Source organism: Mytilus galloprovincialis, chromosome 6 (assembly GCF_965363235.1).
Source record: "Mytilus galloprovincialis chromosome 6, xbMytGall1.hap1.1, whole genome shotgun sequence".
Lineage (NCBI taxonomy): Eukaryota > Metazoa > Mollusca > Bivalvia > Mytilida > Mytilidae > Mytilus > Mytilus galloprovincialis.
The window spans coordinates 82,160,179-82,175,869 of record NC_134843.1 but is presented as its reverse complement, the minus strand read 5'-3'; the positions used below and the strand labels follow the sequence as shown (position 1 = coordinate 82,175,869).

The following is a 15,691-nucleotide window of genomic DNA, read 5'->3' as shown; positions in this document are numbered from 1 at the left end:
ACTTGAAAACTGGGCCCATAATCAAAAAATTAAGTACATGTTTAGATTCAGCATATCAAAGAAGCCCAAAAATTCAATTTTTGTTAAAATCAAACTAAGTTTAATTTTGGACCCTTTGGACTTTAATGTAGACCATTTGAAAACGGGACCAAAAAATTAAGAATCTACATACACAGTTAGATTTGGCATATCAAAGAACCATAATTATTTAATTTTTGATGAAATCAAACAAAGTTTAATTTTGGCCCCGATCTGGACCAAATGAAAGATGGGCCAATAATCAAAAATCTAAGTACATAATCAAAGAACCCCAAGGATTCAATTTTTGTTAAAATCAAACTAAGTTTGATTTTGGACCCTTTGAACCTTAATGTAGACCAATTTGAAAACCGGACCAAAAATTAAGAATCTACATACACAGTTAGATTCGACATATCAAAGAACTCCAATTATTCAATTTTTGATGAAATCAAACAAAGTTGAATTTGGACCCTTCAGGCCCCTTATTTCTAAACTGTTGGGACCAAAACTCCCAACATCAATCCCAACCTTCCTTTTATGGTCATAAACCTTGTGTTTAAATTTCATAAATTTCTATTTACTTATACTAAAGTTATGGTGCGAAAAACAAGAAAAATGCTTATTTGGGCCCTTTTTTGGCCCCTAATTCCTAAACTGTTGAGACCAAAACTCCCAAAATCAATCCCAACCGTTCTTTTGTGGTCATAAACCTTGTGTCAAAATTTCATAGATTTCTATTAACTTAAACTAAAGTTATAGTGCGAAAACCAAGAAAATGCTTATTTGGGCCCTTTTTGGCCCCTAATTCCTAAAATGTTGGGACCAAAACTCCCAAAATCAATACCAACCTTCCCTTTGTGGTCATAAACCTTGTGTTAAAATTTCATAGATTTCCATTCACTTTTACTAAAGTTAGAGTGCGAAAACTAAAAGTATTCGGACGACGACGACGCCAACGTGATAGCAATATACGACGAAAATTTTTTCAAAATTTGCGGTCGTATAAAAATCAATCCTAACCTTCCTTTTACGGTCATAAACCTTGTGTTTAAATTTCATACATTTCTATTCACTTTAACTAAAGTAATAGTGCGAAAACCAAAAGTATTCGGACTACGATGATGACAATGACGACGACGCTGACGTGATACCAATATACGACCAAAAAATTTTCAATTTTTGCGGTCGTATAAAAATGTAAGGAATCATATTTTCTACTCATGTTTTATTACAAATGTGAAATTATGGGTTTTTATTTCACCGGGAGATTAATGTAATTCATTGCAACCATTGTAATAAGAAACAGTTATTTTTATTACACAAAACAGGACGTTCAGACATATTACACTGTATTTATAGCATGCATCTTCAGATTTCAATGAGATTCAAAATATGATCTATCATCATATGTTCAACTGGTTTTTTATTATACCCACAATGCATTTCCCATGAAGATATCATATCCTAATTAATACCATTACTGATGACTTCTTTGATATTCAAGCAAAACAATGCAAACTGAATATTAAGTACTTGTTTGAATTATTGTTCTGACAACCATAGTGATTTTTACTAATTTTTAGACTCAAAATTTCTTTAAATATGTAATTGGATAATGATAAATGAATTTTCTGGTTCTCAGATTCCACAAGTCCAATAGATTGTTGTCTTACAGATCAGCAGTTAGTAAAAATGTAGTTCTGTACTGATATAATTTATAAAATACATAATACATAAATTTTGAAATTAAATAACTTAAGGCAGGCAAAGTTGATCCCAGTTTTCTGTGTAATAAAATTGTTTCATCCCCTTGAATGTCACTACAAAAATACAGATAACAGACGACTGAAAAAAATTCTGTTATCCCTTGTTTGAATTGTTTGTCGGACGACAGGTTTTAAATGCACAATTTTTCAGTAATTCCTATCATTGTTGTCTATAATGTAACATTGTTGAGGGTAAATATTTCAATGCTAAATATTTACTAGAAACATAAAATCTGGTAGCTGTTCAAGTAATAAAATTTCCAACCCTGAACAGTTGTGTCAGGTATGGACACATCATTTAAGCTTGTTAAAGCTCTGACCTTGGATTGTGAATAAATATTTGTCACTACATGTTTTTAAATTCAGCATCTCAAAAGCTCAAGAATTCAATTTTTAATGAAGTCAATCAGTTTAACATTGGCCCCTTTGGACCTTAATGTGGGCCAATTTGAAAACTGTGCCCAGAATAACAAATCTAGACTCAGGTTTAGAGATAGCATATTAAACAAAGTTTAAACTTTCTACACAATTAAATTCAGCATATTAAACAACCCAAAGAATTGAAATCTTGGAATTAAACCTCATGGAATTAAGTCAAGACATAAGAAATTTATAGGCATTAGAAAAGTATAACATTTGTCACCAATTCATACAAGGTCAGGGCCATAAACCCTTTTAATCTATCCCAACTTTTTCATTTATGGTATGTAACCTTGTAGTACAATTTTATAGAGATCCATAGACTTAATACTCAAGTTTTTGTCTGGAAACCAGAAAGTCCTTCTATATTTTACGACTTAAGCATAAATAATTTTCAAAACATGAACACAACATTGTGGATCTGACATAATGTTAAATTGCTGTCTAAGAAACGTATACCCAAATGTCTCAATTCATTTATTTCAATTATAAACAACTTTTTCAACAAAAGTATATTTTACCATCTCCTCCAGTTCTAGTTGAAGTTCCCTTTTCTTGTGGTGCATTTTTTGTTCCATATTTCTCTAAACCTTTTATATCATCTTCTGTTCTCATCTCCTCATCTTGACCAATATCTGCCAAGTCATTTAAGATTTCTGTTTCTACAAATACAAATAAATCATGTGTTTTAAGGCATCATTTCTTCAAATATTTTTTTAGATTTTACAGTATAAATATTTTATCAAAGGGGAAAAGTCCATTATGCACCATTTAAACCAATGACCACCTCAAAACAGGCAATATACTGAAATTTTCCGTTCAGCCAGTTTCTACTGATTTTTACAGTTTGTTTTTATATTGTGCTGTAACACAAATGTCACAGGTTAGGGAATTGTTGAACATGGTTAATCATACCACATTCATTATGTGTCTGTCCAATGTCAGGACCATGTCGTTCAGCAGGTTTGGTGGTTGTCACTTTTGTTTCATTTTTGTCATACATATTTTCATTTGTATTGTCATAAATTAGACCAACAGTTTTCTAGATAGAATTGTTACATTTTCATATCAGTGCGAAATTATTTTTCAAATATGCACACAGTGTTGTGGATCTGTCATATTGTTAAATTGCTGTCTAAGAAACATATATCCAAATGTCTCCATTCATTTATTTCAATTATAAACAACTATGTCAACTTAAGTATATTTTACCATCTCCTCCAGTTCTAGTTGAAGTTCTCTTTTCTTGTGGTGCATTTTTTGTTCCATATTTCTCTAAACCTTTTATATCATCTTCTGTTTTCATCTCCTCATCTTGACCAATATCTGCCATGTCATTTAGGATTTCTGTTTCTACAAATACAAAAAAAAAAAAATATGTATTTAAAGGCATCATTCCTGCAAATAGTTATCGAAGGTACCAGGCTTATAATTTTATATAAGATTTTCATATAACATCCTGTTTTTTAAATGCTAAATATTATTTGCTGTTTCAGTGAATGTGAATTTGTTTTAGATCTCAAGTGTTGACACAAGATCAGATGGAATGATTACTGAAAATTATTTTCAAAACATGAACACAACATTGTGGATCTGACATAATGTTAAATTGCTGTCTAAGAAACGTATACCCAAATGTCTCAATTCATTTATTTCAATTATAAACAACTATGTCAACCTAAGTATATTTTACCATCTTCTCCAGTACTGGTTAAAGTTCCCGTTTCTTGTGGTGCATTTTTTGTTAGATTTTTCTCCAATTCCTTTATATCATCTTCTGTTCTCATCTCCTCATCTTGACCAATATCTGCCATGTCATTTAAGATTTCTGTTTCTACAAATACAAATAAATCATGTGTTTTAAGGCATCATTTCTTCAAATATTTTTTTAGATTTTACAGTATAAATATTTTATCAAAGGGGAAAAGTTCATTATGCACCATTTAAACCAATGACCACCTCAAAACAGGCAATATACTGAAATTTTCCGTTCAGCCAGTTTCTACTGATTTTTACAGTTTGTTTTTATATTGTGCTGTAACACAAATGTCACAGGTTAGGGAATTGTTGAACATGGTTAATCATACCACATTCATTATGTGTCTGTCCAATGTCAGGACCATGTCGTTCAGCAGATTTGGTGGTTGTCACTTTTGGTTCATTTTTGTCATACATATTTTCATTTGTATTGTCATAAATTAGACCAACAGTTTTCTAGTTAGAATTGTTACATTTTCATATCAGTGCGAAATTATTTTTCAAATATGCACACAGTGTTGTGGATCTGTCATATTGTTAAATTGCTGTCTAAGAAACATATATCCAAATGTCTCCATTCATTTATTTCAATTATAAACAACTATGTCAACTTAAGTATATTTTACCATCTCCTCCAGTTCTAGTTGAAGTTCCCTTTTCTTGTGGTGCATTTTTTGTTCCATATTTCTCTAAACCTTTTATATCATCTTCTGTTTTCATCTCCTCATCTTGACCAATATCTGCCATGTCATTTAGGATTTCTGTTTCTACAAATACAAAAAAACAAGAGTGCACACGCTGAAATGTCTCGCCTTCTATACTAATCATTGATATTATGTTGATAGTCCTAAGTATAAAGTTAAGCTTTATAACAACTGTCACATAAACTTAACATTAACCAAGATAACTAAACAAAGACCAATGAATCTTGAAAATGAGGTCAAGGTCAGATAAACCATGCCAGGCAGACATGTACAGCTAACAATGCTTCTATACAACATATATAGTTGACCTATTACTTATAGTTTAAGAAAAATAGACCAAAACTCAAAAACTTAACACTGTTCAATGAACCGTGAAAATGAGGTCACGGTCAAATAAAACCTGCGCGACTGACATAAAGATCATAAAATATTTCCATACACCAAATATAGTTGACCTATAGCATAGAGTATTAGATAAAAAGACCAAAACTCAAAAACTTAACATTGACCACTGAACCATGAAAATGAGGTCAAGGTCACATGACATCTGCCCGCTTGACATGTACACCTTACAATCATTCCATACAACAAATATAGTAGACCTATTGCATATAGTATGAGAAAAACAGACCAAAACACAAAAATTTAACTATAACCACTGAACCATGAAAATGAGGTCAAGGTCAGATGACACCTTCCAGTTGGACATGTACACCTTACAGTCCTTCCATACACCGAATATACTAGCCCTATTGCTTATAGTATCTGAGATATGGACTTGACCACCAAAACTTAACCTTGTTCACTGATCCATGAAATGAGGTCGAGGTCAAGTGAAAACTGTCTGACAGACATGAGGACCTTGCAAGGTATGCACATATGAAATATAGTTATCCTATTACTTATAATAAGAGAGAATTCAACATTACAAACAATTTGAACTTTTTTTTCAAGTGGTCACTGAACCATGAAAATGAGGTCAAGGACATTGGACATGTGACTGACAGAAACTTCGTAACATGAGGCATCTATATACAAAGTATGAAGCATCCAGGTCTTCCACCTTCTAAAATATAAAGCTTTTAAGAAGTTAGCTAACACCGCCGCCGCCGCCGGATCACTATCCCTATATCGAGCTTTCTGCAACAAAAGTTGCAGGCTCGACAAAAACCAACATGTATTTAAAGGCATCATTCCTGCAAATAGTTATCGAAGGTACCAGGCTTATAATTTTATATAAGATCTTTCGTATAACATCCTGTTTTTTAAATGCTAAATATTATTTGCTGTTTCAGTGAATGTGAATTTGTTTTAGATCTCAAGTACTAGTGTTGACACAAGATCAGATGGAATGATTACTGAAAATTATTTTCAAAACATGAACACAACATTGTGGATCTGACATAATGTTAAATTGCTGTCTAAGAAACGTATACCCAAATGTCTCAATTCATTTATTTCAATTATAAACAACTATGTCAACCTAAGTATATTTTACCATCTTCTCCAGTACTGGTTAAAGTTCCCGTTTCTTGTGGTGCATTTTTTGTTAGATTTTTCTCCAATTCCTTTATATCATCTTCTGTTCTCATCTCCTCATCTTGACCAATATCTGCCATGTCATTTAAGATTTCTGTTTCTACAAATACAAATAAATCATGTGTTTTAAGGCATCATTTCTTCAAATATTTTTTTAGATTTTACAGTATAAATATTTTATCAAAGGGGAAAAGTCCATTATGCACCATTTAAACCAATGACCACCTCAAAACAGGCAATATACTGAAATTTTCCGTTCAGCCAGTTTCTACTGATTTTTACAGTTTGTTTTTATATTGTGCTGTAACACAAATGTCACAGGTTAGGGAATTGTTGAACATGGTTAATCATACCACATTCATTATGTGTCTGTCCAATGTCAGGACCATGTTGTTCAGCAGGTTTGGTGGTTGTCACTTTTGTTTCATTTTTGTCATACATATTTTCATTTGTATTGTCATAAATTAGACCAACAGTTTTCTAGTTAGAATTGTTACATTTTCATATCAGTGCGAAATTATTTTTCAAATATGCACACAGTGTTGTGGATCTGTCATATTGTTAAATTGCTGTCTAAGAAACATATATCCAAATGTCTCCATTCATTTATTTCAATTATAAACAACTATGTCAACTTAAGTATATTTTACCATCTCCTCCAGTTCTAGTTGAAGTTCCCTTTTCTTGTGGTGCATTTTTTGTTCCATATTTCTCTAAACCTTTTATATCATCTTCTGTTTTCATCTCCTCATCTTGACCAATATCTGCCATGTCATTTAGGATTTCTGTTTCTACAAATACAAAAACAAGAGTGCACACGCTGAAATGTCTCGCCTTCTTTACTAATCATTGATATTATGTTGATAGCCCTAAGTATAAAGCTTTATTACAACTGTCTCATAAACTTAACATTAACCAAGATAACTAAACAAAGACCAATGAACCATGAAAATGAGGTCAAGGTTAGATGAACCATGCCAGGCAGACATGTACAGCTAACAATGCTTCTATACAATATATATAGTTGACCTATTACTTATAGTTTAAGAAAAATAGACCAAACCACAAAAAATTAACACTGTGCAATGAACCGTGAAAATGAGGTCATGGTCAAAAGAAACCTGCGCTACTGACATAAAGATCATAAAATATTTCCATACACCAAATATAGATGACCTATGGCATATAGTATTAGATAAATAGACCAAAACTCAAAAACTTAACTTTGACCACTGAACCATGAAAATGAGGTCAAGGTCACATGACATCTGCCCGCTAGACATGTACACCTTACAATCATTCCATACAACAAATATAGTAGACCTATTGCATATAGTATGAAAAAAACAGACCAAAACACAAAAATTTAACTATAACCACTGAACCATGAAAATGAGGTCAAGGTCACATGACATCTGCCCGCTAGACATGTACACCTTACAATCATTCCATACAACAAATACAGTAGACCTATTGCATATAGTATGAAAAAAACAGACCAAAACACAAAAATTTAACTATAACCACTGAACCATGAAAATGAGGTCAAGGTCAGATGACACCTGCCAGTTGGACATGTACACCTTATAGTCCTTCCATACACCGAATATACAAGCCCTATTGCTTTTAGTATCTGAGATACGGACTTGACCACCAAAACTTAACCTTGTTCACTGATCCATGAAATGAGGTCGAGGTCAAGTGAAATCTGTCTGACAGACATGAGGACCTTGCAAGGTACGCACATATCAAATATAGTTATCCTATTACTTATAATAAGAGAGAATTCAACATTACAAAAAATCTGAACTTTTTTTTCAAGTGGTCACTGAACCATGAAAATGAGGTCAAGGACATTGGACATGTGACTGACGGAAACTTCGTAACATGAGGCATCTATATATAAAGTATGAAGCATCCAGGTCTTCCACCTTCTAAAATATAAAGCTTTTAAGAAGTTAGCTAACACCGCCGCCGCCGCCGCCGCCGCCGCCGCCGCCGGATCACTATCCCTATGTCGAGCTTTCTGCAACAAAAGTTGCAGGCTCGACAAAAACCAAACATGTATTTAAAGGCATCATTCCTGCAAATAGTTATCGAAGGTACCAGGCTTATAATTTTATATAAGATCTTTCATATAACATCCTGTTTTTTAAATGCTAAATATTATTTGCTGTTTCAGTGAATGTGAATTTGTTTTAGATCTCAAGTGTTGACACAAGATCAGATGGAATGATTACTGAAAATTATTTTCAAAACATGAACACAACATTGTGGATCTGACATAATGTTAAATTGCTGTCTAAGAAACGTATACCCAAATGTCTCAATTCATTTATTTCAATTATAAACAACTATGTCAACCTAAGTATATTTTACCATCTTCTCCAGTACTGGTTAAAGTTCCCGTTTCTTGTGGTGCATTTTTTGTTAGATTTTTCTCCAATTCCTTTATATCATCTTCTGTTCTCATCTCCTCATCTTGACCAATATCTGCCATGTCATTTAAGATTTCTGTTTCTACAAATACAAATAAATCATGTGTTTTAAGGCATCATTTCTTCAAATATTTTTTTAGATTTTACAGTATAAATATTTTATCAAAGGGGAAAAGTCCATTATGCACCATTTAAACCAATGACCACCTCAAAACAGGCAATATACTGAAATTTTCCGTTCAGCCAGTTTCTACTGATTTTTACAGTTTGTTTTTATATTGTGCTGTAACACAAATGTCACAGGTTAGGGAATTGTTGAACATGGTTAATCATACCACATTCATTATGTGTCTGTCCAATGTCAGGACCATGTTGTTCAGCAGGTTTGGTGGTTGTCACTTTTGTTTCATTTTTGTCATACATATTTTCATTTGTATTGTCATAAATTAGACCAACAGTTTTCTAGTTAGAATTGTTACATTTTCATATCAGTGCGAAATTATTTTTCAAATATGCACACAGTGTTGTGGATCTGTCATATTGTTAAATTGCTGTCTAAGAAACATATATCCAAATGTCTCCATTCATTTATTTCAATTATAAACAACTATGTCAACTTAAGTATATTTTACCATCTCCTCCAGTTCTAGTTGAAGTTCCCTTTTCTTGTGGTGCATTTTTTGTTCCATATTTCTCTAAACCTTTTATATCATCTTCTGTTTTCATCTCCTCATCTTGACCAATATCTGCCATGTCATTTAGGATTTCTGTTTCTACAAATACAAAAAAAACCAAACATATATTTAAAGGCATCATTCCTGCAAATAGTTATCGAAGGTACCAGGCTTATAATTTTATATAAGATCTTTCATATAACATCCTGTTTTTTAAATGCTAAATATTATTTGCTGTTTCAGTGAATGTGAATTTGTTTTAGATCTCAAGTGTTGACACAAGATCAGATGGAATGATTACTGAAAATTATTTTCAAAACATGAACACAACATTGTGGATCTGACATAATGTTAAATTGCTGTCTAAGAAACATATACCCAAATGTCTCAATTCATTTATTTCAATTATAAACAACTATGTCAACCTAAGTATATTTTACCATCTTCTCCAGTACTGGTTAAAGTTCCCTTTTCTTGTGGTGCATTTTTTGTTAGATTTTTCTCCAATTCCTTTATATCATCTTCTGTTCTCATCTCCTCATCTTGACCAATATCTGCCATGTCATTTAAGATTTCTGTTTCTACAAATACAAATAAATCATGTGTTTTAAGGCATCATTTCTTCAAATATTTTTTTAGATTTTACAGTATAAATATTTTATCAAAGGGGAAAAGTCCATTATGCACCATTTAAACCAATGACCACCTCAAAACAGGCAATATACTGAAATTTTCCGTTCAGCCAGTTTCTACTGATTTTTACAGTTTGTTTTTATATTGTGCTGTAACACAAATGTCACAGGTTAGGGAATTGTTGAACATGGTTAATCATACCACATTCATTATGTGTCTGTCCAATGTCAGGACCATGTTGTTCAGCAGGTTTGGTGGTTGTCACTTTTGTTTCATTTTTGTCATACATATTTTCATTTGTATTGTCATAAATTAGACCAACAGTTTTCTAGTTAGAATTGTTACAGTTTCAGGTCAGAACCTTTTATATCTAAACAATTATTTTTCAAATATTATGCACACAGTATTGTGGATCTGTTATGTTGTTTTATTACAGTCTGAGAAACATATACCCAAATATCCCAATTCATAAAAATGCAAGAACATCATTTTACTTTAATTATAAACAAACATTTCAGCATAAGTATTTTTTTTAACAACATTATTAAATATTTATTGTAAGCTCCTCTTGGTGTTCCCTGTTACATTCCTATTGAAATGAAGATTTTTTTTTGGTATAAATTTTTTATTTGTCATCCTGTCCTATAAATGGTCAATATTTAAAAAGTCCTTTCAGATAAGGTGAAAATTCTATAGATCCCAAGTGATGGCACTGGTTCAAATGGCTCTTATCAGTGCAATGTGATACTAAGTCAAATACATGAACATTTAACAATTATATTTAATATATGATCACAGTATTGTGGGTTTGTCATGTTGTTAGATTGCTGTCTCAGTGACATATATTGACAATTTTGTGTAAGACAGAAATTTTCTTTTTTATTGGCCCTGAATTCCTATACAGTTTAAACAGTCATATTAAAATCCTAAGAATCTGTTGGGAAACCATAAATATAGATATTTCTGACTATCTTTTTTTACTGTACAGGACAGTTGTTATGATTTGAAGGAATTCAACAGATAAAAACAAACCTTTATATAGGACTCAGTCATTGTCCATTTACGTTTAAAATTACTGTTAGATTTATTCTTCAAAAGAACAGATCTAAGACCAGTATATTAAATACTTTTGAAGGTTAATCTGGGAAATTACAAATCACAAATTTCTGTTAAACCTCAAGTTTTCATATCAAAATCCAAAACTACAAACAACAAAGTTATTGCTTTAATCAAAATCATAAAGGCAGTAAATCTTTAAGAGTAAAATTGCAAGAAAATTTATAGCATTTTGTGTTATCTAATATCTTATCGTAGCCTTTTTCTCACGAATTTGACCATTAAATTTTGCTCCCACATAAAGCTTTTAATGTGCTGCCTTAAGCCTACTTGTTCTGGCTTAATTTAAAATTTCCAATAAAGTACACAATGTGTATCTATATTACCATTTAAGGTGTCTTCGGGTAACTCTGCTGCATTAAACACATTTTCATCTGAACATCTGTCATCTGGAGAACTCTTTAAATAATTCTTATCACTTGTAATTGAAAATGTTGAATGTAAAGACTTGACAGCTGATCTGTAATGTTCTGAAAAATTAAAAGAAAAAATATGAATATAAAACATTCACTTAAAGAAATATATTCTATCTTGAGTTAGACCCTAAATACATTTGACCAAAAATGTAGAAATGTGTTAAAAGATAAGAAATACAAAATTAAATGTTACAGATAAGGGTAAGTGTTTAATCTGTATGGTTGCATGAAAGCAGGACGAAAGTCCAGAAGACAAAATCCTCCATTAATAAATACAGGAAGATGCTTGCCAATTCATATAGCTTTGAATTTCCCATGCAATATATCAACTAAGCATGTAAGAAAGCATATTAGACATAGATTGATAACTATTACTGACTGTCTCTGAATTTGTTTATTTCTCATGTGAGAAAGTTATGTAGAACTATTTCTGTCATAGTTTTTTTTATAAAGCTTTCATTTTTACATCCCAGTTAGGTCAAAATAAGGGATTTTGGCGAAATTCAACAAAATCAGCCAGATTTCAGCCAACTTCACAATCAGGAAACATAAAGCACAGGCCTGGACAAATTAAATATTCAAGTTAGACATGTAAAATGTCATTAAAAACATTATTTTCAAAGATCTTTTTTGTCAACTGTTGTTTATTGTATTTAAGCTAAATAAGGGGGCCATTTTAGGGTCTTAAGAACCTATACTCTTTTAGGAAGTGCAAAACACAACATTATATGTTATATCACAAATATTTCCGACTTTGTAAGGTTTCTGGGGAGTTGTGGCTCAATGAAATCAGTCTTTTCCTTCAATAGTATAAACAGTAAATAGTTTTAGTCCTAAAATATGGTTTTCTTTTTTTTCTTTTTTTTATTTTATTTCTATTTTCTAATGATTTCATAATACCTTTTTTTTAAATGAAAAATTAAATTATTTGTTTTGTGCTACTTTTAGGACAAACAAAAAGTTATTTCACAGCTTAATAGATACAACTTTATATAACAACAATATTAATTGGTTGACTTTTATTGAAAGTAATAAGGAAAAATAAATTCCTTTCATTATTTTGAAAAGCAGTTACTGATAAAGTTAATGTTTTAAATAAAAGTATCCAAGCTCACCCATGAGCAAAAATGTTATGTCTGGTTTGGGTAAATCCCTGAGTTGGCTTCATAATATAATGATGTGGTTGACCCCTTGAGTTGTGTATTGGCTTACTTTTGCTTTTATGTTTTATTTTGATTGTTGTATTGGTCCTATTGGACCATACATCTGATGTTGAAAAAAATAATTGAATGAAACGTAAAGAAGATGTATTTTTTTCCGTTTCTAAGATCTAAAATGTTATTGTGTTTGAGGATAAATATTTTAAGATCTTGTTTTATATCAAGAATGTAGTTTGTCATATAAATGAACCAACCATGCTCTGCCACTACTGAACTTCTTCTACTCTTAGACACCACATGTTCATATTCCTGTGTACCCACACAAGACTGAAAATTAAAGAAAAATATGTATTTTCAATACTAAATGCTTAATTAGCTTAAATCTACAACCAGCATTAGCGCCCAGTTAACATCTAATCCTAAAGAAAATTATGCATACATATTCAAATGATTAACTATGTTAAACATCTAAGCTTGTTGAACTGATGCACTGATGAACTGCTAAAGTTCTTCTAACAATACTTATCTGTAAGATGAAAATTTATTAAATTTCTTAAAGCTATATATTATAGTGCTTGAAAAGGATAAAGTTTGTTTTCATTTAAAGAAGAAAGTGAACTCATAATAGGCTATTTGCCAATTCCCGTAATTGACCCTATTATTAGAGACCTTTATTTTTGTTGTCTCGAGCTCCCTTTATGAGGGACATTAGTTTTTATTTACAATATAGAGCTAGCAGAAAGAGCAATTTACCTGTGCGTAATGTGAGTAATCTATAAGGTTTTTAAATCTTTTAATTACATTAATTTGTTGTTTAGCTAAATACTTTTGACATCAGAAATTATTTTTCATTAAAAATTAGTTTGACCGCCGATACATCACTTTCAATTCATCATGCTTTGCATTGGCAAAAGTCAATTTTGTCCGGTATGGAACCAGTCTACGATTGACAAAGGGAAGTAATTTGTTTAAAAAGTGTGTAATAATAGAATCAAATCAGTAATTGGCAAATGGACTATCAAACATTTAATTGCAATAAGTGACAATGAAGTTTTTTTTTAGTTGAACTTGAATCCTTTGTAGAAGACTGCTTCATGCATGAAATATTTTTTAATTTTTTTTAATTAAATAGTTTTCTTGTCAAGTATGGTTTTAAAAATCAATCTGTAATTTGGATATTTGAGTATACATAATCAATCAACTTTAACTGAAACTACACAATAAAAGTTATTACTTACATGTGTGATCCCTGCTGATGTGCTCTGTACAGGTCTACGTGGAAATCCTGGCTCTGAAAAAATAAATTCTGGTGAGTTTTAAAATATGTATATATAACTGGTATTCATTGAATATTTCAAATACTTTAAAGAGAGATAGATTTAGCAGTAGAGTATGCTATTGACACGTGCACCCATTCAAAATGGAAAATAAAACATATTTTAGTTTTATCAGCTGCTTAGATGTCTTTAACCTACATCATCAAAGTTTGTTTATTCACATTTTAGTCTGGGAGAACGTGTTATATTTGTTAGTTCAAATTGGACTTTTAATTACAGCTAGTAATCATAGATTGCTACTTTATATAATTAATTTATGAACTGTTCATTATTTGTTTTTGTGTTTAGAAACAGTCTGATGAGTAAAGCTGTTTTAAACTGTATTTTACATTTTTATCTCATGTTTTGTTGTTATAATCTGTCCCAGGTTATAGGATTGTTGAGTAGGTAAAAAATTTTTATGTGTCCAAACTGAAGAAACAATAATTAGCAATAATACCACATCCCCCTTTTTATGTTGCATTGTTTTCCAATAATTTCATGAAAATTTCCTATCAGATCCAATAGCATGAATAGTGGATATAAGTGGGAGTTAAAAGTAATTATATATATCCTGCATAGTCAGACTGTCTCAAAACAGATGCACCACTTTGGCAAGGGTTTATATACTGCCTGTCGGAAGAAGACCAAAGTGACCATATTTTCATTTCCAATCCTAGAGGTCAATAATAATGGACATGCACCTAACACTCAATGGGAGCTTCAGATATTATGGCATCTGTTAACAAGGTATTAATGTTAAAGTCTTCTACTTTTTGAAGAAACAATAAGCTTGAAACCAATAGTTACACTAACAAATGGAAGTTTTTAATGATCTTGACTGGCTATACAGCCCTTGCACGATCAGCTATAGATATCCTAGCAGCTTGGTAAGAACCCATTTGTCTCACTTTCTTTAATTTTTTGTCTCAAACATTGTCAAGTTCACCCCAGAAGAAAAGAAAGATATCAAAATGATCAAGGTCATAATCGAAATAAATTGAAAACCAACTGACAACAATATCAAAAAGAAAAAAAAAGATTTGTGAGTTTTTGTATACAAATAAACCATTTAACTACATGTAGGTAAGCATATATTTTTTGAGATAAAATGAATATCATCTGACTGAAGGATGAAAACACTAATTACTAACTATATATACTTATACATTCACCTAAAGTTGTCAAAGATACTGTACATGTATTCAAATTTTTGCCTGGACTACCAGGGTCTGCAACTTTTGTCAATGGACTAGAACTACCTGTGAAAACATAGACATATATATGTAATGCAATGCAGCTACTAGAATTATTTAGATTGTAGGCAAGATTTTGGCTATATTGCAATGTGTTGACTTATTCATGTCATTGGTAGATTCTGCTGATCATTTTTGCTTTTTTGATGATTGTCTCTACAGTGTATTATAGTTTTTAAGCTTTGAGGCAATAACACCAACAAATTGGTAAAAATCATCATTAAAGGGCAATAACTTTAATTAGGAGTCTTTTAAAGATTTTGGTCAAGTTGACATGTTTGAAGATATTGACTTGCTTATCATTTTTTGCTGTAAAAGATTACAAAAATTTACGAAAATTGTTAATAAAGGGCTGCGCTTTAGCGCATGAATTCAGGGCTTTCAATAGAAGGCGGTAGGCGGCGATTTTCGTCGTCTACTTGATGGAAATCCGCCGCCTACTTTACTCAAAATTGTAAAATTAAAAAATCAATA

The 15,691-nt window shown here is 31.3% G+C and overlaps 1 protein-coding gene across 5 annotated transcripts in view; it reads right to left on the bottom strand.

Moving 5' to 3' along the window:
• LOC143080505 (uncharacterized) overlaps positions 1 to 15,691 on the bottom strand; it is a 71,869-nt gene that overhangs the window by 37,033 nt on the left and 19,145 nt on the right. The window contains exons 3-15 of one of the 5 annotated variants that reach the window (XM_076256367.1): positions 15,137 to 15,223; positions 13,884 to 13,936; positions 12,900 to 12,972; positions 11,396 to 11,539; positions 9,761 to 9,901; positions 9,279 to 9,419; positions 8,588 to 8,728; positions 6,859 to 6,999; positions 6,168 to 6,308; positions 4,592 to 4,732; positions 3,901 to 4,041; positions 3,420 to 3,560; positions 2,729 to 2,869 (exon numbers count right to left, since the gene is read on the bottom strand). In XM_076256367.1, the coding sequence (XP_076112482.1) occupies positions 2,729 to 2,869; positions 3,420 to 3,560; positions 3,901 to 4,041; positions 4,592 to 4,732; positions 6,168 to 6,308; positions 6,859 to 6,999; positions 8,588 to 8,728; positions 9,279 to 9,419; positions 9,761 to 9,901; positions 11,396 to 11,539; positions 12,900 to 12,972; positions 13,884 to 13,936; positions 15,137 to 15,223 (1,626 nt within the window). The remainder of the gene's footprint in view (positions 1 to 2,728; positions 2,870 to 3,419; positions 3,561 to 3,900; positions 4,042 to 4,591; positions 4,733 to 6,167; positions 6,309 to 6,858; positions 7,000 to 8,587; positions 8,729 to 9,278; positions 9,420 to 9,760; positions 9,902 to 11,395; positions 11,540 to 12,899; positions 12,973 to 13,883; positions 13,937 to 15,136; positions 15,224 to 15,691) is intronic. The other 4 variants (XM_076256372.1, XM_076256369.1, XM_076256368.1 and 1 more) reach the window with 4 other exon arrangements.